The sequence below is a fragment of the Cherax quadricarinatus genome, chromosome 17 (genome assembly GCF_038502225.1).
Source record: "Cherax quadricarinatus isolate ZL_2023a chromosome 17, ASM3850222v1, whole genome shotgun sequence".
Classification (NCBI taxonomy): domain Eukaryota; kingdom Metazoa; phylum Arthropoda; class Malacostraca; order Decapoda; family Parastacidae; genus Cherax; species Cherax quadricarinatus.
The window spans coordinates 37,684,251-37,709,507 of NC_091308.1; the positions used below are offsets into that span (position 1 = coordinate 37,684,251).

Here is a 25,257-nt window from a genome sequence, read left to right on the forward strand (position 1 = left end):
AAGACAGTGATGGAGTGAATGATGGTGAAAGTTTTTCTTTTTCGGGCCACCCTGCCTTGGTGGGAATCGGCCAGTGTGATAATAAATAAAATAATTTTTAAACCTACCCCATACCTCTTCGACCCCATTGCCTATGCTCTCATTAGCCCATCTATCCTCCAATAGCTGTTTATATCTTACCCTAACTGCCTCCTCTCTTAGTTTATAAACCTTCACCTCTCTCTTCCCTGATGCTTCTATTCTCCTTGTATCCCATCTACCTTTTACTCTCAGTGTAGCTACAACTAAAAAGTGATCTGATCTATCTGTAGCCCCTCTATAAACATGTACATCCTGAAGTCTACTCAACAGTCTTTTATCTACCAATACATAATCCAACAAACTACTGTCATTTTGCCCTACATCATATCTTGTATACTTATTTATCCTCTTTTTCTTAAAATATGTATTACCTATAACTATATAGGTATATTTCTTTACATTTATATTTAAATTCTATTTCTTTATATTTTGAACTATATTTTTTTTCAAGAATATTTTGTTTACCCCTTGAATTTAATTTATCCCACTGATTCCTCTAACTCTCTGTAAGTTAAGACATGAATCAACAATATAATAGAAAAGTATAACTGTGAAAAATATTTTTCATTCATAACTTAATAGAAGGGTAAAACAGCAGTAAATTAAATGTATTGTTACCCCTAGCCCTACAAAGGAGAACTGAGTATTACCTCGCGCTTCTCTTCCTTTCGTCTGTCTTCGGCAGCTTTTTCTGCTCGTTCTTTCTTTTCTTCCCTTTCACGTTCTTCTGCCTGAAAATGTGCAATTTATCAAGACATAGCAGAAACTGTTAAATATTCATCATACAGAAATATGATAATGTAATGTTTCTAAAAAGTGAAATAACAGAATTCATAATGGGCAGGAATATTCAAGTCAAATAACAAGTGCTGATATAGCACCCATGACTATATCATTCAGTGTTATGCAAAGCATTAATCAATAATTGTTTCTGCACAGTTTTATATTTTCAACCAAATTTACAACAATTTCATCAAATCCACATTCATGATTAATTTGGTATTATTGTTTCTACACTCACAATGAACAAACACAAATACACCCGTCATATTGATAATGGTAGCAACACTTGTGTTATACACAGAAATAGCCATGACCATTGAATGAGCTGAAATGAGACCAGACTCATCCTGAAGGTGGAGGAGGATGATCTGCACAAGTGTCACTGCTGAGACTCATTAGTTCTCAGTCTCAGCAACACAGCTGAGAAAAACTGGGAGTCGCATCTCCAAAGTTTAAGCCATACTGATCTTTGGGTGGCAAGACAGACATCAGAGGTCAATTATGCTTGGTGGCCCCTCTTACACTACACCTGTCCTCCATTCCACTATAATATGTATACGCACATTTTTCCTTCTTTGGTATTGGACTGACAAAGCTCCCGGTAAACAAAACCTATTAAAGTAAAAGTTTCCAAATATTGCACACTTCTGTCATGTGCGTATACTTGGTGCTGATTTCTAATGAATACAAATCAGAATGCTGACAGAGGTGATAAAAAATATATAGCAATTGTTGTAGTTCTTTCAACACACCAGCAGTATCCCACCGAGGTGGGGTGGCCCAAAAGGAAAAACGAAAGTTTCTCCTTTTACATTTAGTAATATATACAGGAGAAGAGGTTATAGTAATTGTTATGAACATTAAAATACCCAATCAGTTGTCTCCAGAACCAAAGATGCACCCATTTTCACCACTGTCCTTTTAGATTTTATGCTTTTTCTATTAATTTATAAAGTAATACTTACATCCTGGTTATTTATATTCATGGTGTCCACTATGACTATCACAGCCAGTCATACTATTTATTCATTTATTTATTTTTAACTTTGACATGATACATAGATGTACAAAGAAATACAGTGGTTAAGTGTAACATGCCAAAAGCCCCTTGTATGCAGAGCATTATGGGCAGGCTTAAAATTAACTTAGGATTAACTAAACAATGATATATTCAGTGGTAAAAATTATAGTAAACAAATAACAATTAAGCACAAATGAGTATTTCAAAGACAGGTCATATGGTCATTTGCTGAGTTGCTGTGTATTCAATGGAATGTAATTAAAAAAAGCAAAGTTTGATAGGGTCACAGGTTAAACATTTATGAGATACAGTTACTCAGTATTTATTTAGTTGTGGGTGAGTAAGTGATTTTTAACCCTTTGAGGGTTTCGGACGTACTAGTACGGCTTACGCGCAGGGGTTTTTGACGTACAAGTACGCATAAATTCTAGCGCCGTCAAATCTCGCGGGAAAAGGCTGGTAGGCCTAGATGTGAGAGAATGGGTCTGTTTGGTCAGTGTGTGTGGTAGAAAAAAAATCTGGGACCCAGTGGTGCATTGTGTGAACGCCATCTTAGTACACAATGTCCACCATGAAAGTTAAGACACTTGTGCAACATCTGGTTATCTTTATTGTAAACGTTTCGCCATCCAGTGGCTTTATCAATACAAATTCTTGGACATAATTAGAAAACAGAAGAACTATATACAAAAGATGAGGTAATCAGTCCCTCAGCCTTAGAGGTGGTGTTTACAACACCATGATTGTAGAGAATCTCTACAATCGTGGTGTTTACAACACCGTGATTGTAGAGAATCTCTACAATCACGGTGTTGTAAACACCACCTCCAAGGCTGAGGGACTGATTACCTCATCTTTTGTATATAGTTCTTCTGTTTTCTAATTATGTCCAAGAATTTGTATTGATAAAGCCACTGGATGGCAAAACGTTTACAATAAAGATAACCAGATGTTGCACAAGTGTCTTAACTTTCATCTTGTCGGTATTGTATACCTGTCTTGCACAATGTCCACCATGCCTCGTAGTAAGAAGTTCCTCACTCCTCGGCGAATTGGGACACTTTTGTTCCGCAGTGACAGTTCTAATACAGATGGAAGTGCCAGTGAAGATGAGTTTCAAGGTTTTGGTGAGGTTTTGACCGAAACTAATGACCATAATATCGGTAATAGTGAGGAAAACCCAGACGACCCTCAGCCTTCCACCTCTGGTGCTGGGCCGTCTTGTTCACGTTCAGTTGTACCAGAATCAAAGAGGAAACTCCTATTTTCCCAAATCCCAGACTCAGATGTGAGCATTTGTGATGATAGTGATAGTGATTATGAACTACAAGCTCTTGAAAACAGTTCCAGTAGTGATAGTGAAGTGCAATATTCCCCAGTGAAGCGTCAGTATATACGACGATATATGCTCTCTGGTAGTGTGCCATATGCTATCCCAAGGGGAAGGAGTACATCTCGGAGTACATCCCGTGGCTGTACAACAGGAACAGACAGTGAAAATGACGATGATAGTGTTGCAATTGGGATGGAAAATGTGCATGGTGGTGGTAGTGGTGGTGACGGCCGTGAGGCACCAGCAGTGGGCCATGCTGCCACCCACGCTGCCACCCACACCACTGCCTCAGCGGATCTACAACAAAGGCCACCATCCCCCACCCACCCACCACACCAGCCTCCACAACCACAGCCTCCACAACCACAACCTCCACAACCACAACCTCCACAACCACAACCACCTGTCACTGTCCAGTACCCACCAGCAGACCGCACCTGGGATTGGCAGGAAGCTAGCAATTTTGTTCCAAATGCCCACCAGTTTGATGACAGCCAAAGTGGAATACGGCCATCTTGTACACTTGGGAACAATGCCGCTGAACTGGAATGTTTCGAGTTATTCTTTGACAAACCCCTGATCGAAAGTATTGTCATGGAAAGCAACACATGCTACAAGTACACCATGGCAAACACAATACTTTCACCAAAATCACGTCTACACCAGTGGAAGGAGGCAACTGTGGCTGAGATGTATCTTTTCTATGCCACAATAATGCTTATGCCACATGTGTATAAGCACAAAGTGAAATCATACTGGTCAACAGACCGCCTGATTGCAACCCCAGGTTTCAGTGATATAATGCCAGTGAATCGATTTGTGCTAATGTTACGTATGCTTCACTTCTCAGACAAAACCAGGCCTGACAGAAACGACAGGTTATATGAGATTAGGCATGTGTTTGTGTATCTGAAAGAGAAATTCAATATGTATTTTTATCCCTTCAGGAAGCTTGTACGTAATTGACGAGTCTTTGATTCTGTTCAAAGGAAGACTCTCTCTCAAGCAGTACATACCAAGCAAGAGGAAACGCTTTGGTATAAAGTTGTTTGTGCTTTGTGATTGTTACAGTGGTCTGGTATTGGATATTACTGTGTACACTGGAAGTTATACATTGCAAAATACCAGGAAGTTATTGGGCATCTCTGGTGATGTGGTTAGAACAATGATAGAACCATACCTTGGTAAGGGGCATATATTATATACTGATAACTGGTACACAAGCCCCTCACGCAGTGATTTTTTGCGAGTGAACATGACGGATGTGTGTGGCACAGTGCGTGCAAATTGGAAAAATAATGCCCAGGTTTGACGCCAGCACTCGTAGAGGTGAGGTGCAGGCGTTTGCTGCCAATGACATCATGGCATTTCGGTGGCATGACAAATGAGATGTCACACTGTTGTCATCAGTTCACCCTAATGAAATGGCAGACACTGGAAGGCAGCATAGAAAGAGCAATGAACCCATTCTAAAACCTGCAGCTGTGATTGATTACACCTTCAATATGCGTTCAGTGGACAAATGTGACATGCAGATTGGGTTTGCTGATTGTGTTCGCAAGAGTTATAAATGGTACATAAAACTCTTTTTCCATCTTCTGGACATTTCCATGCTCAATGCTTATAATATGTATAAGATGAGGACCAGAAACAAACCACAATACGGCGAATTCTGTTTGTCTGTCATCAGACAAATAGTATTCAAGTACCAAGGAAGAACACCTGCAATAGACCGCCCACCAAATTATCAACAACTTCCTTCTCGTCTGAAGCATGGCGATCGCTTCCTGGTAAAATTGCCTGCTACTGCTTTCAAGAAAAAGGCTCAGAAGAGGTGTTACGTCTGTGCACATACAAAAAAACGCCCACAACAACACAGAGACACTCGTTTTATGTGTGAGGAGTGTAAAACACAACTGTGCATGACACCATGTTTCAAATACTTCCAGAGGCTGCAGAACTTCTAGAAACATTCCCTGTAACTGTATATGTGTATATAAATTATAGAAAAATAGTAATAAACAACATTTCATATCGTTTGTTTGTGCAAATATTTTGTATAAACAAAACAATGACAACAGTGTTTAGGCCCTTATTGTGTAGTATTGAAAAAAAAAAAACTTACAAAATACTGATCATACTGGTCTCACAGGGCATGAAAGTTACTTGGAAAAAGAAAAATTAAAAAATAATAGAAATTAGTACATAAGAAAGTAAATAAAAGAATACCGGGAGACGGCAGTCGGCAATGTTGCTACATTGTCCCCCTTTTTCATCAACTTCACGCCTCCATATCTCGGTAAGGATTGATGGTAAAATTTTTTTGAAGATTGAGACACTTATGCAGCATATGGGAATCTTTATTCAGGAAACGTTTCGCCACACAGTGGGTTCATCAGTCCAATACAAAGATCTTGTTACAAAGAATTCTTCAACACTTGTTCAACCTTTGAACGAAGACCTACTTCGACTAGTGGATGGTACCACTATGACCCCGCCTCCGCCTGCCTCACCTCACCTCACTACAGTATATAAGCCACGTCTACGGCCCTATGCTGTACATTCTACAAGATTGATGGACTGAACACATCGATTCCAGGCTGAGGGACTGATTACCTCATACTCCTCCTCTCCTTACGCCTTCCTCTTTGTATTGGACTGATGAAGCCACTGTGTGGCGAAACGTTTCCTGAATAAAGATTCCCATATGCTGCATAAGTGTCTCAATCTTCAACTAGATGGTTTTTCAAACCAATCATCACAACTGTCAGACACTGCAGCATCATGGGATCTTGTTACAAAGAATTCTTCAACACTTGTTCAACCTTTGGACGAAGACCTACTTCGACTAGAGGATGGTACCACTATGACCCCGCCTCCGCCTGCCTCACCTCACCTCACTACAGTATATAAGCCACGTCTACGGCCCTATGCTGTACATTCTACAAGATTGATGGACTGAACACATCGACTCCAGGCTGAGGGACTGATTACCTCATACTCCTCCTCTCCTTACGCCTTCCTCTTTGTATTGGACTGATGAAGCCACTGTGTGGCGAAACGTTTCCTGAATAAAGATTCCCATATGCTGCATAAGTGTCTCAATCTTCAACTTGTCGGTTTTTCAAATCATTCATCACATAAATTTTTTTTGTTTAGCCTATAATATTTAAAAAAAAAAACTTTTTTCATAAGAAAAAATATTTTTTTTTTTTTTTTGAAATTTGGCCGACCCTGAGAACGAGTCTCTGAGAGGACCTGTCAACCCTCAAAGGGTTAAGAAGAGACTTGAATTTATAAACAGACAATGTTTCTTTTATATTCACAGGTAATGAATTCCAGATTTTTGGGCCTTTTATGTGCATTGAGTTTTTGCATAGTGTGAGATGGACACGAGGAACATCAAAGAGTGATCTGTGCCTTGTGTTATGGTCATGTGTTCTGTTGAGGTTGGTAAGGAGACATTTGAGGGGAGGGTTTATATCCAAGTTAAGTGTTCTATCCTAGGTAGTAGGTTGGTAGACAGTAACCGCCTGCCAAGTGAGTGTAAAACGAAAGCCTGTAATTGTTTTACGTGAAGGTAGGATTGCTGGTGTCTTTTTTTCTGTCTCATGAACATGCAAGATTTCAGGTATGTCTTGCTACTTCTACTTACACTTAGGTCACATTACACATACATGTACAAGCATATATATACACACCCCTCTGGGTTTTCTTCTATTTTCTTTCTAGTTCTTATTCTTGTTTATTTCCTCTTATCTCCATGGGGAAGTGGAACAGAATTCTTCCTCCGTAAGCCATGCGTGTTGTAAGAGGCGACTAAAATGCCGGGAGCAAGGGGCTAGTAACCTCTTCTGTATATATTACTAAATTTAAAAGGAGAAACTTTCGTTTTTCCTTTTGGGCCACCCCGCCTTGGTGGGATACGGCCGGTGTGTTGAAAGAAAGAAAGAAGTGTTCTATGTATGTAGTAGGTACAATAATAAGTATGGATGTTTTGTACAGTGAGTAGGTTTAGAGCTTTGAATATTGGTGGAGTGTGCTGCCTGTAGTGGGAATTTATCATTCTGACTGCAGCCTTTTGTTGGGTAATTAATGGTCAGAGATGGTTTATTGTTGTTGAGCCCCATGCACAAATTCCATAGGTGAGATAGGGGTAAATGAGTGAGTGATATACGGCCAGGAGGGCTGACTGTGGAACAAAGTACCGTATCTTTGATAGTATGCCTACGGTCTTGGAAATTTGTTGTACATGTGTTTGAAATTTGAGTCTATTATCAAGGTGGATTCCTAACAATTTTCCCTCTGTGAGCTTTGTGATAGGTGATCCGTTTATCATTATGTTAAGAGGGACATCTGTAGCTCTTTTTCCAAACTGAATGAAGTAGGTTTTGTCTATGTTGAGAGTAAGTTTGTTAGTCATCATCCAGGTAGATATTTTCTGTAATTCAGTATTTACAGTATTGGCTAGCATGACTGGGCTTGGGTGAGAGAAGATGTATGTAGTGTCATCTGCAAATAGTGTGGGTTTGAGTAGTTGTGATGCATTTGGTAGGTTGTTTATGTAAATGAGAAAGAGAAGAGGGCCAAGGACACTTCCCTGTGGGACACCAACTGTAATTGGCTGTAAGGAAGAGTTTGCTCCATTTGTGTACACATATTGGCTTCTGCTACTGAGGTATGACTTTAGGTAGTTGAGGGAGTGCCCTCTTATACCATAGTGTGACAGTTTTATGTGGAGCAAATCATGGTCAACTGTATCAAAAGCTTTACGTAAATCAATGAAGATCCCCAGTGGGACTTCTTTTTTCTCGAGTGCAGTGTATATTTGTTCTAGCATGTGTACAATAGCATCATTTTTATTAGGCCTGAACCCAAACTGACAGGGGATGAGTATGTGGGAGATGAGGTAGGAATAGATTCTCTTATGAATTAATTTTTCGAAGATTTTAGAGAGAGGGTGTAAGTTGGATATTGGCCTATAGTTATTCAAGTCTGTTTGGTCTCCTCCTTTATGTATCGGGGTGACCCTCACTATTTTGAGAACTGTAGGGAAGGTAGAGGATTCGATGGATTTGTTAAAGAGTGTTGCAATGATTGGTGATAGCACTTGTGATGCTTTTTTGTATATAAAGGGTGGTAAGGTATTTAAATCTCCTGTCTTGTTTTTTGTGTTGATAATAAGGGAGACTTCTGTTAGGTTAGTCGGAGCTAGGAACAGTGTCTTCAGGTAGTTGCCAGTGAGGTAGTCATTGGGTGGGGTATTTGAGCTTGGGATTTTATTGGCAAGGTTTTTTTTCCTATGGTGGAGAAGAAATCATTGAGTCTGTTTGCTGTTTCAGATGGTGGGAGTTTGGGTTCATCTGGTTTTGTTAGTTCAATTGCACTATTTCCTGATATCTTCTTTGTTCCTAGAATTTCTGATAGGGTTTTCCAGGTCTTTTTTATATCACCTTTTAAGTTGGATAATCTGTTCTCATAATGCAATTTTTTAGCCCTTCTTATCAGGCTGGTTAGAATTGACGAGTAACGTTTTGTTTAGTCTCTGCTTATGTAACCCATTCTGTACTGTTTTTCGTATAGGTGCTTTGTATTTATGGAGTTGAGGATGCTGGGTTATAAATCAGCCGACAAGAGTCTCATATTTTAATGCAACAATGTAAGAGAATAAATAACAGGGCATTTCATACCATTACTCACAAATATAGTTTAGAGGATTACTTAACAAATATACACTATGAAATATAACTTGCCTCTCTGAGAACTCGTCTTTCTGCCTTAGCTTGAAGCTTTGCCAATTTTTTCTTGCCAATTTTCCCATCTGGAAGTGCAATGTCATCACCCAGTCCTCCTGTATCATCATCATCATCGTCATCAGACTCATCACGACGTTCTGTAATGATTTTAAAGTTCATGCAACATAATTTAATCAATAATATAAAAAAATGCTTACCAAAAGCCATCTATAATTTAACCCTTTCACTGTAGTGCCTCCCCAAAATTAACCCTTTCACTGTCACAGCCCAAAAAATTAACCCTTTCACTATCATCATCCTGCAAATTAATCCTTTCATTGTTCTGACTCCCAAAATTAACCCTTTCATTGTCATGACACCCAAAATTAACACTGTCATTGTCATGACACCCAAAATTAACTCTTTCACTGTCACAATGCCCAGAATTAACCCTCTTATTTCCATTGTCATGATGCCCAAAATTAAAAGTGATAACCAGTGTTGCAACTGTTCAAAAAGAAAAATAATGTTATCTTGTGAAAAGGTAAAGAATTTTTTTCTAAAGGTAATGATACCAAAAATGTTAAATTTGAAGGAAAACTTACAGAATTATGCAGGTGTGTAGCTGGAGGTTGAAGAGCACTTTTGGTTTTGCCCAACGTGGGACCTATTGTAGGCCAATGCCATTACTTAAACCAACCCAATTTCTGACTATTTCACTAGTATACCTTCTATTCTATTTAGTGAGCACAAGAAACTGACCGGTTAATCATCAGAACTATCCTATCAAGTGCCCAAAAATTGGTAATGTGGCCAATTTTACACAAAATTCAACAAATTCCAATTACAAAATGTCCAAAATAAATATAGTAGGGATCCCAGCCATTAATGCCACCTTTTCCTCTGTCCCCATACCTCTCCTATATAACACTTGCCCTTTGTTTTGAATTGATCACGCAAAAAAATTGAAGTTTTACTCAATTTCTCAGCAAACAAAATATAACCAGGAAAGGGTAATCATTGTTTAGGCCATCCAAATAATTGAAGCAGACCTAGTAGCAACACTGTTCAGCAAATCATTAGAAATCTCAAATGCTTAACACAGCATGGGTTACCACAGTATTACAATATTACATAGGGGAGGAAACCCAACTGATGTAATTAACTACAGGCCAATATCTAATTTGCCATTGTTATCTAAAATCTTCAAAGAACTAATTCACAGGAGAGTATACTCTTATCTAGTATCTCATAACATACTAAGTCCCTGCTAGTTTGATTTCAGGCCAAGAAAAAGTACAAATTATGCAATTATAAAAATGCTGGACTTACTCTACACAGCTCTTAAGACTAATTGGGCCTCTTCATAGACCTTAGGAAAGCTTTCAATACAACTGACCAAAACATCCTGCATCTTAAATTAGAACATTATGGCATATACCTAAAGTCGTGCCCAAACAGCAGATGCTAATATGTCTTAATCAAGGACATAACTTTGTCAACGCAATCTACCGACATAAGGGTGCCTCAGGACATCATTTTCAGCTCTGCTTTTCCTCATATTACATCAATGATCTTCCCAGTGCATCTCAATTATTTAAACCTGTTCTATTTGCAGATGACACAAGTTTTGTCATCTCCCACTCAAATCCAAATTCTCTCAATAACTCTGTTACCTGGATGACTACCAATAAACTCGTTCTTAATAGTGACAAGACCTTTTATATGATGTTTGGGAACAGAGCTGCAAATGTCCAACCTAGTATAATGATTAACAGTTCTTCAACTGGAAGACAAACCAAGGGAAAATTCTTAGTCTGTACCTTGACAGCAACTTGAAATTCAACACCCATATCCAGAACAAACTCAATAATCTGGCACACTACAGGTCCCAATGATGCCGGATTTGTGATGGCGGACCTGTACATAATATGCATAATTAAGTAGTATGTACAATATTTATGGCCTGGTTGAGCTTAGTACAGATGCCAAAACTTGAAACTCATTTACAACATAAAATGAAGGACACCTGTACATTGTTGGGGAGTGAGGGGTGAGAGTTACCCTAAGAATACTTCCAGGAATCAGTGCACCCTCTGCCCAATCAGAAACCAGACCTCCCAATGGATCATGGTTTGATTAATCACGTTGTTGCTGGTGGCTGAGTGCAGTGCAACATACGAACCACAGCCCACCTAGTCAAGAAATGATAAGGGCAACTTGTCAAACTCCCCGTTGAAGACAGCCAGATGTTTGCTGGTAATTTACAATATGCACTTGAAGAGTTAGGGGATCTCTGACACTCAATGAGTTCTCTCTCAGTGCCCCTGCTTTTTATTGGAGGCGCTTTGCATTGTTTGCCAAGTCTCTCGTTTTCACATGGCATGATTCTGGTGTGCAGGTTGGGAACCAGTTCCTCTGGTGTAAATTATGATATACTTTTCTTGCCTACATTCCAAGAAGTATAGTTGAGGGAATTTCAGGCATTCCCAGTAGTTTAGATGTTTGAGCGAGTGTATACAGGCAGTAAAAATTCTTTGTACGTATTCTAGCTCGGCAATCTTGCCTTGAAGGGAGCTGTTGGTGGAGCAGAATGTAAGGGTGGAATATAACATTTTATTGGAGTACAGTAAAAGAGTGAAACAAAGTGTGTGAAGTTAAAATACAGTGAGGAGAGGGGAATGTAAAGGGAAAAGGAAATGCAAGAGCAAGAGAAGGTGGAAATTTGGGAGGAAGGGAGGTAAGGGAATAAGAGAGAGACTCTTTGAGGGAAGTAAAGGCAAGGGAAAGGAGAGGGACGTGTCTATGTACTGTGCACTGTTTTTAATCTCGCTGCTAAACATAAGCAAAATTAAATTAGACACAGAATATAGTACATATTAGAGCTCAAGAACACATCTCCAATTATCACATGGGTGTCTATGGGGAAATAGGTTCAGGGTACTGAACAATCAACTTCAAACAATTTTCAAGAATGCATTGTTGTAAATGTGGGATTTATTGTATTGTACTATACACTACTGCAGTGTTCTATTATACATTGGAACTTCCACTCACGAGTTTAATCTGCTCCATGACCATGCTCGCATCTGGATTTGCTCATTTGCAGAGTCAATTTTCCTCATTTAAATTAATTGAAATGCAATTAATCCATTCCAGTGGAATTCCAGGTATGACAAAATACAGGTCGGCCATCCGGTTCCATCAGTAATCCGGCACTAATTTTGGCTAGCATAATTTCAAATTTCATCATTATACTGACTCAGAAATTGTGCAGATGGTTGTAAATCCACAGCAGCAAGCCAGTGGAGGAGAAAGTAGTGATGCAAATGAGGAAGATGTAGCAGTCTCTCTCTCAATAGGTTAATTAACCCTCTGACTGTTCTGGTCGTATATATACGTCTTATGAGCCAATGTGTTTGAAGTATATACATGTACACTCAAAAATTCTAGCAGCTTCAAATCAAGCAGGAGAAAGCTGGTAGGCCCACATGTGAGAGAATGGGTCCATGTGGTCAGTGTGTGCAGTATAAAAAAAAATCCTGCAGCACACAGTGCATAATGAGACAAAAACTCCGGCCGTGTTTTTGGATTAAAACGCCAACTTTGAGGTGTATTTTTGTATAGTATTTATGGTTGTATTCTTGTTTTCTTGGTCTCATTTAATAGAATGGAAAACATATTATAGAAATAGAATGATTTTCATTGGTTTTACTATGAAAAGGACCTTGAAATGGAGCTCAAAGTGGCAGAAATGTTCGATTTTTGCCGATATTCAAGAGTAAACAAATGACGTCATTGTCCAATAAATGTCTAACTAGACATTATAATATGCAGTCATGAGTGGGCTGACATCATTTATGCAATTATTTCAATATTGCAGTAGTCTGCATAACAGTAAATCTTCTATTTTTTGTGTGAATAAAAATTCAAAATAGAAAGCAAGAGTACAGTGGTCCCTCGCTTTTCGTAGTTCTCGGCAATCGTAAATTTCGCCAATCATAGGGGTATTTTCGTATAAACATGGACTCGCTTTTTATAGGTTTACTCGCGAATAGTAGTTCGTCCGGGATGCGTACGCACGGTGTGAGCCAGGGCGGCCTCCCCACCCAGCCAGTCTGGCATTGTTTACCAGTGAGTGAAGGTCCCCTCAAGTGCTCCTACAAAATATTTCATAATATTCCACTCATTTTAGTGCTTGCAAGTACATACTAAATAAGCTTCCAAGGCTCCAAAGAAAGCTCCTAGTGCCAAGCCTGTGGTAAAGAAGGTGAGAAATATGTACAGTGACAAAGTCTTGGGCCATTTTAGGGAAGTGTTAAAGAGACGCCAGAAACAGAGCTCTCTCCACAGTTACTTTGCGAGACAGGACTAGAGTGACTCTCAAGGTGGTCCTAGTGGAATTAAGAAACAGAGAAGAGAAGCAACCCCAGAGAAGCAATTGGTACTTGAGGTGTTGCTGGAAGGGGATTCCCCTTCCAAACTGTAAACAATCCAATCTCTCTCCTCCTCCAGTCTCCCATACACTAAGAAGAATCTCCAATAAAGGTAAGTGTTATGCTGTTAATGTTTCATTCATCATTTCCCATTGTAGTGTTTATGTACTACATGTATATTTCATGTAAAATTTTGTTTTGTTTTAATACTTCTGGGTGTCAGGAACGGATTAATTGTATTTACATTATTTCTTATGGGGAAAATTGATTCGCAAATCGTAAATTTCGTTTATAGTAGCTCCTCCAGGAACGGATTAATTACGAAAAATGAGGGACCACTGTATTATAACAGGAGCCTGGAGACATGACTGATGGATAGAGAAACTGTTATTTTAGTGACAGGAATGTCTGCATTGTTCATTCTGGACCTTATTTTGAAACTGACATTTTTTAATTTGCATGAAATTGGCCAAATTGCCAATTTCTGACCACTTTATTGGGTAGCTGAATTCAGTAAATGGGCAGTTTCTTGTACTCAATCGATAGAAGAAATGGAGCTCTAAAGAAATAGCTATGAGTGTGGTGGACTGGAACAATGTAATTGGCCGAAAATAGGGCTCAAAGTGGGCGAAATCACCAATGCATAAATGTCGCCGAGGTCGCTAACTTCGTGAGAGCGTAATTCCGTAAGTTTTCCACCAAATTTCGTACTTTTGGTGTCATTATCATTGAGAAAAGATTCTCTATTATTTCATAAGAACATTTTTTTTTTTTTCAAATATTTTGCGACACCAGAAGACACTTCAGGATTTGGGGTTGCGACAGTCAAAGGATTAAGTGTATTCTAACCTAACCACTCTGTAATCCGGCAAACTCACTAATCTGGCACACTATAGGTCCCAATGATGCCGGATTAGTGATGGCTGACCTGTACTTCAATATTTCACTGCTACCTCATGATGTCTGTTCCCACTTTTGCTAGCATGTTGAAGAGCTTTCCAATATGTGAAGGTTGAGGGGCAGTGCCAATTGGTCAGGTATTGGACGGTGACGTCATTTGTTTACTCTTGAGCATCGCCAAAGAATCAAACATTTCTGCTACTTTGAGCTCAATTTCAAAATTATATCTATTTCTGTAGTATATCTTCCAATCTATCAAATGAGACCAAAAAAATGAGAATACAACCTTAAAAACCATATGAAAATATACCACTAAGGGGACGCTAATGGCTGAGCAGTGAACTCCGTTATTTACAGTCCAATTTCTTTCATTTTTGGTGTACGTTAAGAAGCATCTTTCCATCATACATTCCCCAAGCTTCATTAAGATAGTCCAACAAACAGCTGAGATCCAATTCCCTAGATCAAGAGCAAGAGCCCCTCACCAGCTTTTAAGTGGAGGTTCCACTGTACTATATTTTACCTGAAAAGATATTAATTGTGATCTTAATTAACCCGTAAACGGTCTAAACGTATACTATATGTTTTTTCAACATTTGATGTTATGTACAAAAAATAGATCATCTTTTTTTTTTTTACATTTGAAAACGTGTAAAAAACTTTGATCTACTTTTTTTTTCTTTTTGTTATATTTGAAAAAATGTAAAAAAAACGTAGATCTAATTTTGGAGCACTACGCATGTGAATGTAGATCTGCTTGGACCATTTACGGGTTAATAAAAAAAATCCTTTACTGATAGCATTAATCACAATATTAAATTTAAAAAATGAACATACGTGCAGCTGCTCTCATCCTTGCCCGAGCATTTCTGTTGGCAGCAGCACGGTTAGGTGGATGAGCTCTGGCTCCTCCAGCTGCACCATCTTCACCCACACGAGGCCGGGGAGGTCGTGCTCTCTCTCGTACTACAAAGATACATAACAGAAGTCTGAATATAGTCAGTGATAAAAAAGAGAAAAACATTTATTTAATGATGGCTTTATTTAACCCTGGTGAGAACAAAAAAAAAAATAGTAAACCTGAAGTTTCAAGAATTAGATAAATGAAAAAACGATGCTAGTGTTCTCTCTTAAATTCTATAGTATAGCTTAAATAAAGTACAGTATTTCAATGAACAAATAAAAAATGTCATCAGCAGGAGTACATTTTTTTTAATAAGTGTCCACTGGGCCAGCAGTCCAACAGCAGCAGTCAGTTAGTAACCAATTATGTACTAAAAAGATAATGACATGGTAGTCAGGTAGTGACCAGCTTACTGATTAGGTTAGATTGGATTAGGTTACTTAAACCTGTAAAAGCACTGAACCACAAAAAGCATGAAGTATCATAGATTGGTGCCCCTCAAACAGTTGCTTGATCAACAGCCATTTACATTTGGGCAACCAACTGATGGTCTAATATCCTCATCCTTACCTTTCTCTAAATCCTTGTGTTATTTCTTTTCTTCTGCATTATCAACAGAGTACATCATAAAGTTCCACAATGCAATGCCACATAGCTTAGCAAGGTGGTTGATACATGTGACCTTCTCAATGCATTTTTCAGAAAATATACTAAGTTTAGGGGATTTTTTATTTTAGAATCTTGAAAGATCCTTATGTAAATTCTCCTTTATGAGGTGGGTTATACAATGGACACAGATGTATTTTTAACCTACAGGGCAGAAGCTTATCATTAATAATAAAATCTAAGTTAATAAACACAATTTAACCCAACCTAACCTAACCAATCCTAGATTTGTGGTTAAATTTTATGATACAGTATATTGGTTATATACAGAATAAGTTAGGTTACATTTTTTGCACTTACCAAAAAAATAAGTTTTTACTTCATAGGCCCAAAGTACACCCATCCTCACTGTGCAACCTACTTAATATTAGACAATTTACATAATAAAAAAAAAACATAAACCCCCTAAAATCAGTATTAGCCCATTTTTTTATAAGGGCTTTGTCCATCATTCATGCTTATCAATTTATCTAATTACTAGGAAAGGTTCAATAAGAAATATAAGTTAGTCTACCTAACTTATTTTCTTATCCAGATCAAATCCACATTCTCACAGCAGCTGCAGATTCCACAGCAGTTAACAACTGCTGTGTAAAATTTTACTGCCAGCAAAATTTTTCATGTACCCAGACACTCCAACCACCAACCATGTCACGTGGCTCGGTAGGCAATGCATTTACCTCACACACTGAGTGTCCGTGGTTCAATCCCAAGCCAGGTGGAAACATTGGGCATGTTTCCTTACACCTGCAGTCCCTGTTCATCTAGCAGTAGGTTTACCTGGAGTTTACCTGGAGAGAGTTTCAGGGGGTCAATGCCCCCATGGCTCAGTCTGAGACCAGGCCTCATGGTGGATCAGGGTCTGATCAACCAGGCTGTTACTGCTGTCCACAAGCAAACTGACATACGAACCACAGCCCAGTTGGTCAGGTACTGACTTTAGGTGTCTGTCCAGTGCCTTCTAAAGACAGCCAGGGGTCTATTGATAATCCCCCTTATGCATGCTGGGAGGTAGTTGAACAGTCTTGGGCCCCGGACACTTATTATGTTGTCTCTCAGTGTACTCGTGGCGCCCCTGCTTTTCATCGGGGGAATGTTACATCTCCTACCAAGTCTTCTGCTTTCACAGGGAGTGACTTTAGTGTGCAGGTTTGGTACCAATCCCTCCAGGACCTTCCAAGTGTATATCATCATGTATCTCTCTCACCTGCATTCCAGGGAATACAGATCAAGAACCTTTAACACTTCCCAGTAATTTAGGTGCCTTATCGTACTTAATGTAAGAACATAAGAAAGGCAGAACACTGCAGCAGACCTGTTGGCCCATACTAGGCAGGTCCTTCACAATCCATCCCACTAACAAAATATTTGCCCAACCCAATTTTCAATGCTACCCAAGAAATAAGCTTTGATAATTCTATTTACTCACGTGCAAGTCCCACTCAAATCCAACCCCTCTCACTCACGTATTTATCCAACCTAAATTTGAAATTAGTCAAGGTTTTAGCTTCAATAACCCAACTAGGTAGACTGTTCCACTCATCAACTGCCCTATTACCAAACCAATACTTTCCTACATCCTTTCTAAATCTAAACTTGTCTAATTTGAATCCATTATTGCGAGTTCTCTCTTGAAGAGATATCCTCAAGACCTTATTTATATCCCCTTTGTTAATGGTGGGGCTATCTGAAACTCGAGCAACAAGTGTAACTGCGCTTCTACAGTCATACCCTGATATTTTTTTGGATGTGCCGAAAAAATGTCCGTTAGGTTATCATGACGTAGATGTGGGAAACTCTAAACCTATTAAACTCTCCCCCTACAGAGCTAATCCTGAAAAGCAGAGACTACCTCAGCAGGAAGTAGAATTTCTATTAGAGCATGGTTTAGTGGAGGAGGAGTCTAGTCCATGGGCTTCGCCGTGCATCCTTGTTAAAAAAGCTGATGGAGGGTTTCGTATGTGTACAGACTACCGTAAGGTGAATGAGGTCACAATCGCAGATGCTTACCCTATTCCTCGTCTGGATGACGTAATCGGCTTTGTGGGTAAGGCTACTTTTGTATCCAAGTTAGATCTCCTTAAAGGTTACTATCAGGTACCTTTGACGGATAAGGCGAAGGAAATCTCTGCCTTCGTAATTCCAGGAGGTCATTATCAATATACAGTTACCCCCTTCGGAATGAAAAACTCCCCCTCTTCATTCCAGAAACTTATCCATCAGGCTATTAAAGGACTTGAAGGCACAGCAGCGTACCTGGATGATATTGTTGTGGTGTCTGATACTTGGGATCAACACCTATTTAGGCTTAAGGCTCTCTTTGAGACCTTTCAGTTCCCATTTATGTTAATTTATCTAAGTCTTCCTTTGGCCAGGCCACTGTTACTTTTCTAGGCCATGAAGTAGGTAGTGGTAAAGCTGCTCCTAAACTTGCTAAAGTTCTTGCCATTAAAGATTATCCAGGTCCACATGATAGGAAATCTCTTCAATGTTTCCTACGCATGATAGGATTTTACAGAAGATTCTGTAAGAATTTCTCAGATATTGTAGCCCCTCTTACCTCTCTTACCAGTCACAAAGTTCTCTTTATTTGGACTTCAGTTTCTCAAGATGCTTTTGACAAAGCAAAAAGATTATTGTGTACTGCACCCATTCTTTTGTCTCCAGACTTCTCCAAACCTTTCTCATTACAGGTTAATGCTTGTGAGTCTGGGGTTGGGGCAGTACTGTTGCAAAACGGGGCCAAGGAGTTGCAGCCTGTAACCTTTTTTCCAGCCAAGTTCCAGCCGCATCAGAGGGCTTACTCTACCATTGAAAAAGAAGCCCTAGCGCTGGTACTGGCTTTGGAGCACTTTGATGTATACGTGGGACAAACTTCGCAGGTGGTCACTGTCTACAGTGATCACAACCCTCTAGTATATCTCCAAACCATGAAGAACCACAACACAAGGCTCATGTAATGGACACTAAGACTGCAACCATATTTTCTGAGAATTGTACATATTGCCGGCAAAGAAAATATGTTGGCAGACACTTTAACAATATTATTTATAATAATTATATATTAGGTTAGGATGTGTTAGGTTACTTGTGGTAACCCCTTCCAAGCTCATTTTTTTTATTCCCTGGTGTGGGTTTTTTTTTTTAGTGAGGGGATGCGGGCTACCGTCCGCCCGTGTCTTGTTTAGGGTTTGGCTTTTTGTCACGAGAAAAGTTGAGCTCTATCTAAGAGTTGGATGGTTGAGAGGAAAGGTGGTCCCATTATTTTGTGCCATGACGGCACGGTTACCACTGGGAGGTGGGAGCCTAATCCTGAGCCTTCTCGGGGTGGGGGTGTGGCATGCAAAGAGTATGTAACCTTTATTCGGCGCATGTACACACCCTCATTTACAGGCTATCTCCCCCAACCAGCGAACCAGGTGACTGACGGTTGACGATGGGGCCCCGTCGTTCAACCAGTACCCAGGTTCCAGCCAATGAGAAGATGGTTTTGGCAATTGCAGAGGTTATGTGGGTACCACTCTCCTGTCTGCCCTTGTCATTCCCATTCTAGAGCTGGTTGAAGCACGGTCTGTTCTCTAGTGGCTTCTATTCTGCCTTGCTTACCGTGGAGTGCACTAATACCTATCACTGTGCATAGTGTATATAGTGTACATACTTCTGTTCTAAATTGGTGAAGGATAATATAAGTCAAAAGTTTTCTGCTGTGTTTATTTTGCTCCCTTTACACCCAGGATAACAGGCCATTTGGACTCCTGGGTTGTAATAATGAATAAAGTTGTAATATAACTGCTGAACTTCTGTTGGTTACACTTCTTGATATAAATCCCAGTAATCTGTTTGTCTTATTAAGTGCACTTAGGCACTGCTGTCTTGGTTTAAGATTTCTGCTTACCATAACCTCCAAGTCCTTTTCCCAATCTGTATAGCTAAGTTCTACATTATTTAACTTATAAGTGCTAGGATTATGGGCACTCCTGTGCTTCAGAACCTTGCATTTATCTACAATGAACTGCATCTGCCACTTTTCTGACCAGGAATTGAGTTTGTCTAAATCCTCCTTAAGTTTCATGATATTTATGTTTGAATCAATTATCCTATCTATCTTCGTGTCATTAGCGAATCTGCTCATATCACTAGTAATTCCCTCATCAAGGTCATTGACATATATTATAAACAGCAATGGGCCCAAATCTGATCCCTGTGGAACGCCACTTGTTACAGATCCCCACTCGGATTTAACCCCATTTATGCACACCCTCTGCTTCCTATTGGTGAAATTAAGACACATGTGCAACATCTGGGTATCTTTATTGTAGACGTTTCGCCATCCAGTGGCTTTATCAATACAAATTCCAGGACATAACTTGAAGACTCGATCCATGACAGCACTTTTCCCCCAATTCCATGAGCTGCCACTTCCTTTAATAGTCTAACAGTCCCTGGTGCAATACTCTATCAAAAGCCTTATTAAAATCTAAATAAACAATATCAAATTCTTTATCATGATCAACAGCCTCAAAAGCTTTGCTGAAGAAGGTTAATAAATTAGTTAAGACAGAAACGACCCTTCGTGAATCCATGTTGAGTATCATTAATCAAATTATGCTTATCAAGATAGCTTCTTATAATATCAGCTATAATTGTACTTATGTGTGCCGTGAAAGTTCTTCGTACACTCTCCAGGTCTGCAATGTCCCCAGCCTTGAAGGGGGCCATTAGTGTATAACAGTATTCCAGACTAGAGAGAACAAGCGATTTGAAGAGGATCATCATGAGCTGGGCGTCCCTAGTTTTGAAGGTTCTCATTATCCATCCTATTATTTTCCTAGCAGATAGAGGTAGATACATTGTTGTGGTTTTTGAAGGCAAAATCCTCTGACATTATCACTCCCAGGTCCTTCACATTTCTTTTTTGCTCTACTGTATGGTTAGAATTTGTCATATACCCTGATACATTTTTAATTTCCCCAAGTTTTCCATACCCACATAGTTGAAATTTCTCCTCATTGAATTTCATATTGTTTTAAGTGGCCCATTTGAAGGTAAGTTTATTCAGGTACAGGTACACATAAATGTAGTTACATAGATTACCATACATAGCAGCATATGTGTAGATTACCTAAGATAATCCCAAAAAGTCAAATGACTTATTCCCATTGAGGTCCTTGTAGGTATCTCGGTGCTAGTCAATTGGTATGGGTCGCATCCTGGGGACAAGATTAAAGGAACACAATGCAAGTAAGACAAACAGTCCTCGATGATGCAATGAATTTCTTGGGTTATCCTGGGTGGCTAACCCTCCAGGGTCGAAAATCTGAACAAATCTTATCTTACCCACAGGATAGCCAAGAAACGCACAATAAACTTATCAAATTAGCTTGTTCACGGCTGGTCCACCAGAGACAGTGACCGGCAGATAAAATTAAGTGTCACGTTGGTGCCACAGTAGTAGCGTCTCTGGTTCACAACCTTAGAACCCGGGTTCGATCCGGGGGAGAGTAGAGAATTTGCTTATGCAGTATTTCCTTACACTTACTTACACCCAGCAACGGGTATTAGTCATTTGTTCTTAGGGTTCGATAAAAACTTATTTATTAAACCTTCAAAGGAACTCAGTTTCCTCAAGTTCACATCTGGACAATTAATACCTCGTGTCACAGTAAATGTGCGCCAAATAAGGTAAACAAACAAAATTATCAACTACCTTTCTCCTCTTTTCTCTTGTAAAATGATATAAAGCCAAGGATCACCGCCACTATCACAGTTAAAGTTGTATACAGCACAAAATCGTCCATTTTAGCTCAGAACAGCTGTCTTCAGGTGTTGTTGTTGTTGGGTGTGAGGGTTGTGACGGCTCGAGGACCAAGGAAAGTCTCAAGCATGGAGAGAGAGGAGTTAGTTAGCTTAATATGTTTATTATGCACCACATACCCATCCTGTAGGCGGTAGTCAAAAGATTACAGAGATACATAATGGGTCCAGGTTTTTGAAGGCAAAATCCTCTGACATTATCACTCCCAGGTCCTTCACATTTCTTTTTTGCTCTACTGTATGGTTAGAATTTGTCATATACCCTGATACATTTTTAATTTCCCCAAGTTTTCCATACCCACATAGTTGAAATTTCTCCTCATTGAATTTCATATTGTTCTTAGGCATTTCGAGCAGACTTAGATTAATTCTTAACATTAAATCCTTACAGATTATGGTATTAAGGCTAAGTGACCCCCAACCGGGGGCCACAGCCGGGTCACCATCTGGAAAAGACCCGGGCCGGAAGTACCGGCAAATCAACAAGAAGAAGAAGGCTAAGTGACTACATCATAATTTGTCAGTTTATCAATGTGAATGCTTTTGTTTTGGCACAATACAAAGTGTCTATATTGGAGTATCATATGCAAACTAATGACTAGTTAGGATTTATTATTTTAAGATTAAGATTAGTATTTCTGGGTTTATAGTCAGTGGGTGAGTGAGTGTAATTGTGAACCACCAGGTGGTTATCATGTAGTTAGTTGTCGGGGTGGATCAGGGAGATAAGATGTTTTCTAACTGTAGTTTTGAAAGTGCTGAATGTGTCTGCAGTTCTAGAGTTTTCAGATAGGGTGTTCCAGATTTTAGGTCAATTCAATTCAATTCAAAGTTTATTCTCTATAAGGATTACAATGCTGAGTTTACAGAAATTTGGTTATTGTTTGGTTTACATGTAGTAAAATTGTGATTACAGAGTGTACCACTAGAACGCTTAGCATGGCTAGGCATTTCGGGCATACTTAGTTTTATTCTTAATTGTAAAATATTACAAATTATGAGGTAAGTTGGTCTTATGGCTAAGTGACTAAATACTAGTTTATGAGTTTAGCAATGTGAATGCTTTTGTTTTGGCACAGTATATAGTTTCAGTATTGGAGTATCACAGGATTCATTATTTTAAGACTGAGATTAATATTTCTGTTTATGGTCAAATGAGTGAGCGAGTGTAAGTGTGAACCACCAGGTGGTATTCGTGTAGTTAGTTGACGGGGTGTATCAGGGAGATAAGATGTTTTCTAATGGTAGTTTTGAAGGTGATGAATGTGTCTGCAGTTCTAGAGTTCTCAGGTAGGGTATTCCAGATTTTAGGGCCTTTGAAATACATTGAATTTTTGTAAAGGTTTAGTCGAACACGGGGAATGTCATAGAGATGTTTGTGTCTGGTGTTATGCCTGTGGATCCTGTCACAACTATCAAGAAAGCGTTTTAGGTCAAGGTTAATATTGGAATTTAAGGTCCTGTAGATATAGATTGCACAGTAGTAAGTGTGGATGTTCTGAACAGGGAGTAAGTTTAGATCTATGAAGAGTGGGAGGGTGTGTTGCCAGAGATGGGATTTAGTGATTATTCTTACTGCAGCTTTTTGTTGGGTTAATATTGGCTTTAGGTGTGTTGCTGCAGTTGAACCCCAAGCACAGATAGCATAGGTGAGGTATGGATATATAAGTGAATGGTATAGTGTGAGAAGGGCAGTTTGCGGCACGTAGTATCGTATCTTGGAGAGGATCCCCACCGTTTTGGATACTTTTTTTGTTATGTGTTGGATATGGGTGCTGAATTTAGGTTGTTGTCGAGGTATAGGGCAAGGAATTTGCCCTCATTATGTCTGGCAATTAGAGTGTTGTCGATCTTAATGTTAAGTTGCGCAACACCTGCTCTGCTACCAAACATAATATATTAAGTTTTGCCAGTGTTAAGTGTAAGTTTATTGGCTGTCATCCAAGTCGATATTTTGAGCAGCTCCTCGTTTACAATGGTGTTGAGGGTGGCAAGTTTAGGGTGGGAAATGAAGTGTGGACGTGTCTCCCGAAGGCTCCTCAGTTGTTTGTTGGTGGTGTAGGCCCTGTTTAGGCTCTGCTTCACCGTCTTTCTTTTCTTGTGTGCTTGTGTTGTTATTGTTTTCTCCATCAGGCGCACTACAACAGGCCTGAGTGGTTGAGGGAGAGGACGTGTGTGTTGAGTGAGGTCCTAGGCCTTCTCTATCAGAACTGCTTATCTCACCCGACTGATAACTCATCATGCAACAAATATCGTTGAAGCGCAACTGAATTGCTACTGGAACTCTTATGTGTGAACTGTGACCAGTGATATACCTAGTGAAACACTAACGTTGATTTGAAGTGGCTGTAGGAGGCCTTCCTTCACTCCCCCTCGCCTACCTCCCCTCCTTCCTCGATTTGGAACTCAGCCATTCGCCTCTATTTACTTATGGTCTAGAGGCGGTTTTTGCCAGACCACGTAAATGCTTGAGTGCCCGTGTCAGTTCTCTGTGCCGCACTCCACTCATCTTACGAATATGTCTCCTGTGTGCCTACCTGCCTGCTACAATCAAATATCCAAGTGGTTGACACGGGCTTATCAAGCACATTCAAGCAAGCTTGAAAACAGCACTCCAAGCTAGCCAGGACAAGCTAAGGCAGCCTGCAGTTACAGCTGTCCTGACCCCCAGCATGTCTACGTATACGTTCTACAGTGCTGCTGGCATACCAGTGTTTCCTGTAGTGGCTTAGTTAAGAACAATTTAACGAGCATTGCAGTACTAACTTTTTAAGTGGGACATGCCAGAGGTTCACCTATAAACATAGTAAGTTTGTGCTGAAGTGTTTTTGGCAAGTGTTTTTGGGTATGCCCAAATGAGATAAATCTGTGGACTAAAATCACAAGGGTATTAAAAGCGGACAACATCAAAGCTGCTTTCATAGAAAACCTGGAAGCTTTCTACAACAGATGGGAACATAAAAAGTCTGGGCTGATGTTGTGATAGAAACACAGGCCTTATCTCTAGGCTTTATTGAACATAGAATCTTCATAGTACTTCTGCAACAACAAAATATAATGACTAGTACATCTAATAATAGCTTCTACAGGGATGGTGATGTCTTGCATATGTCAAGAGAAAAGTTATAACTACAGGCCACATATTTAAACTCACCATGTAATCTGCATCGCTGATAAATGGATAAAGTAGGAGAGAATCACACACCATGTGTTGGTGCCCATGACACACACCAAACTTGTTGTTGTTGTTAAGGGCCCCTAGAGGTGGTGCAGTATTATCCTGCTGCTGCTCCCCACAGGACCAGTATCACTACAATCTCCCCCTTCTAAAATATCAGAGACAGTAATCTCCCAAACTGTTAGGTGGGCAACGTACACGTCCCGACCTTCGTAGCCCTTGAGCCTCTTCACCAGGTTCGATATTTTCCAGCGGGGTTTGATTAACTGCTGGAGCAGAATCCTCTATTTCCATAGGGGTAGTCTCAAGGGGCTTTCCAGGAGAAAACGAAGCATCTTTCACATCTATTGGTGTATCTTGAGATTCCACACTAATAGGGATTTCAACTGGGGCTAAATGTCTTGTA

The 25,257-nt window shown here is 39.6% G+C and overlaps 1 protein-coding gene across 1 annotated transcript in view; it reads right to left on the minus strand.

Moving 5' to 3' along the window:
* Ddrgk1 (DDRGK domain containing 1) overlaps positions 1 to 21,716 on the minus strand; it is a 34,203-nt gene extending 12,487 nt beyond the window's left edge. Inside the window, exons 1-4 of the mRNA XM_053773423.2 lie at positions 21,567 to 21,716; positions 15,127 to 15,255; positions 8,968 to 9,111; positions 732 to 808 (exon numbers count right to left, since the gene is read on the minus strand). Of these exons, the coding sequence (XP_053629398.1) occupies positions 732 to 808; positions 8,968 to 9,111; positions 15,127 to 15,255; positions 21,567 to 21,657 (441 nt within the window). The 5' untranslated portion in view covers positions 21,658 to 21,716. The remainder of the gene's footprint in view (positions 1 to 731; positions 809 to 8,967; positions 9,112 to 15,126; positions 15,256 to 21,566) is intronic.
* Positions 21,717 to 25,257: the final 3,541 nt, after the last annotated feature.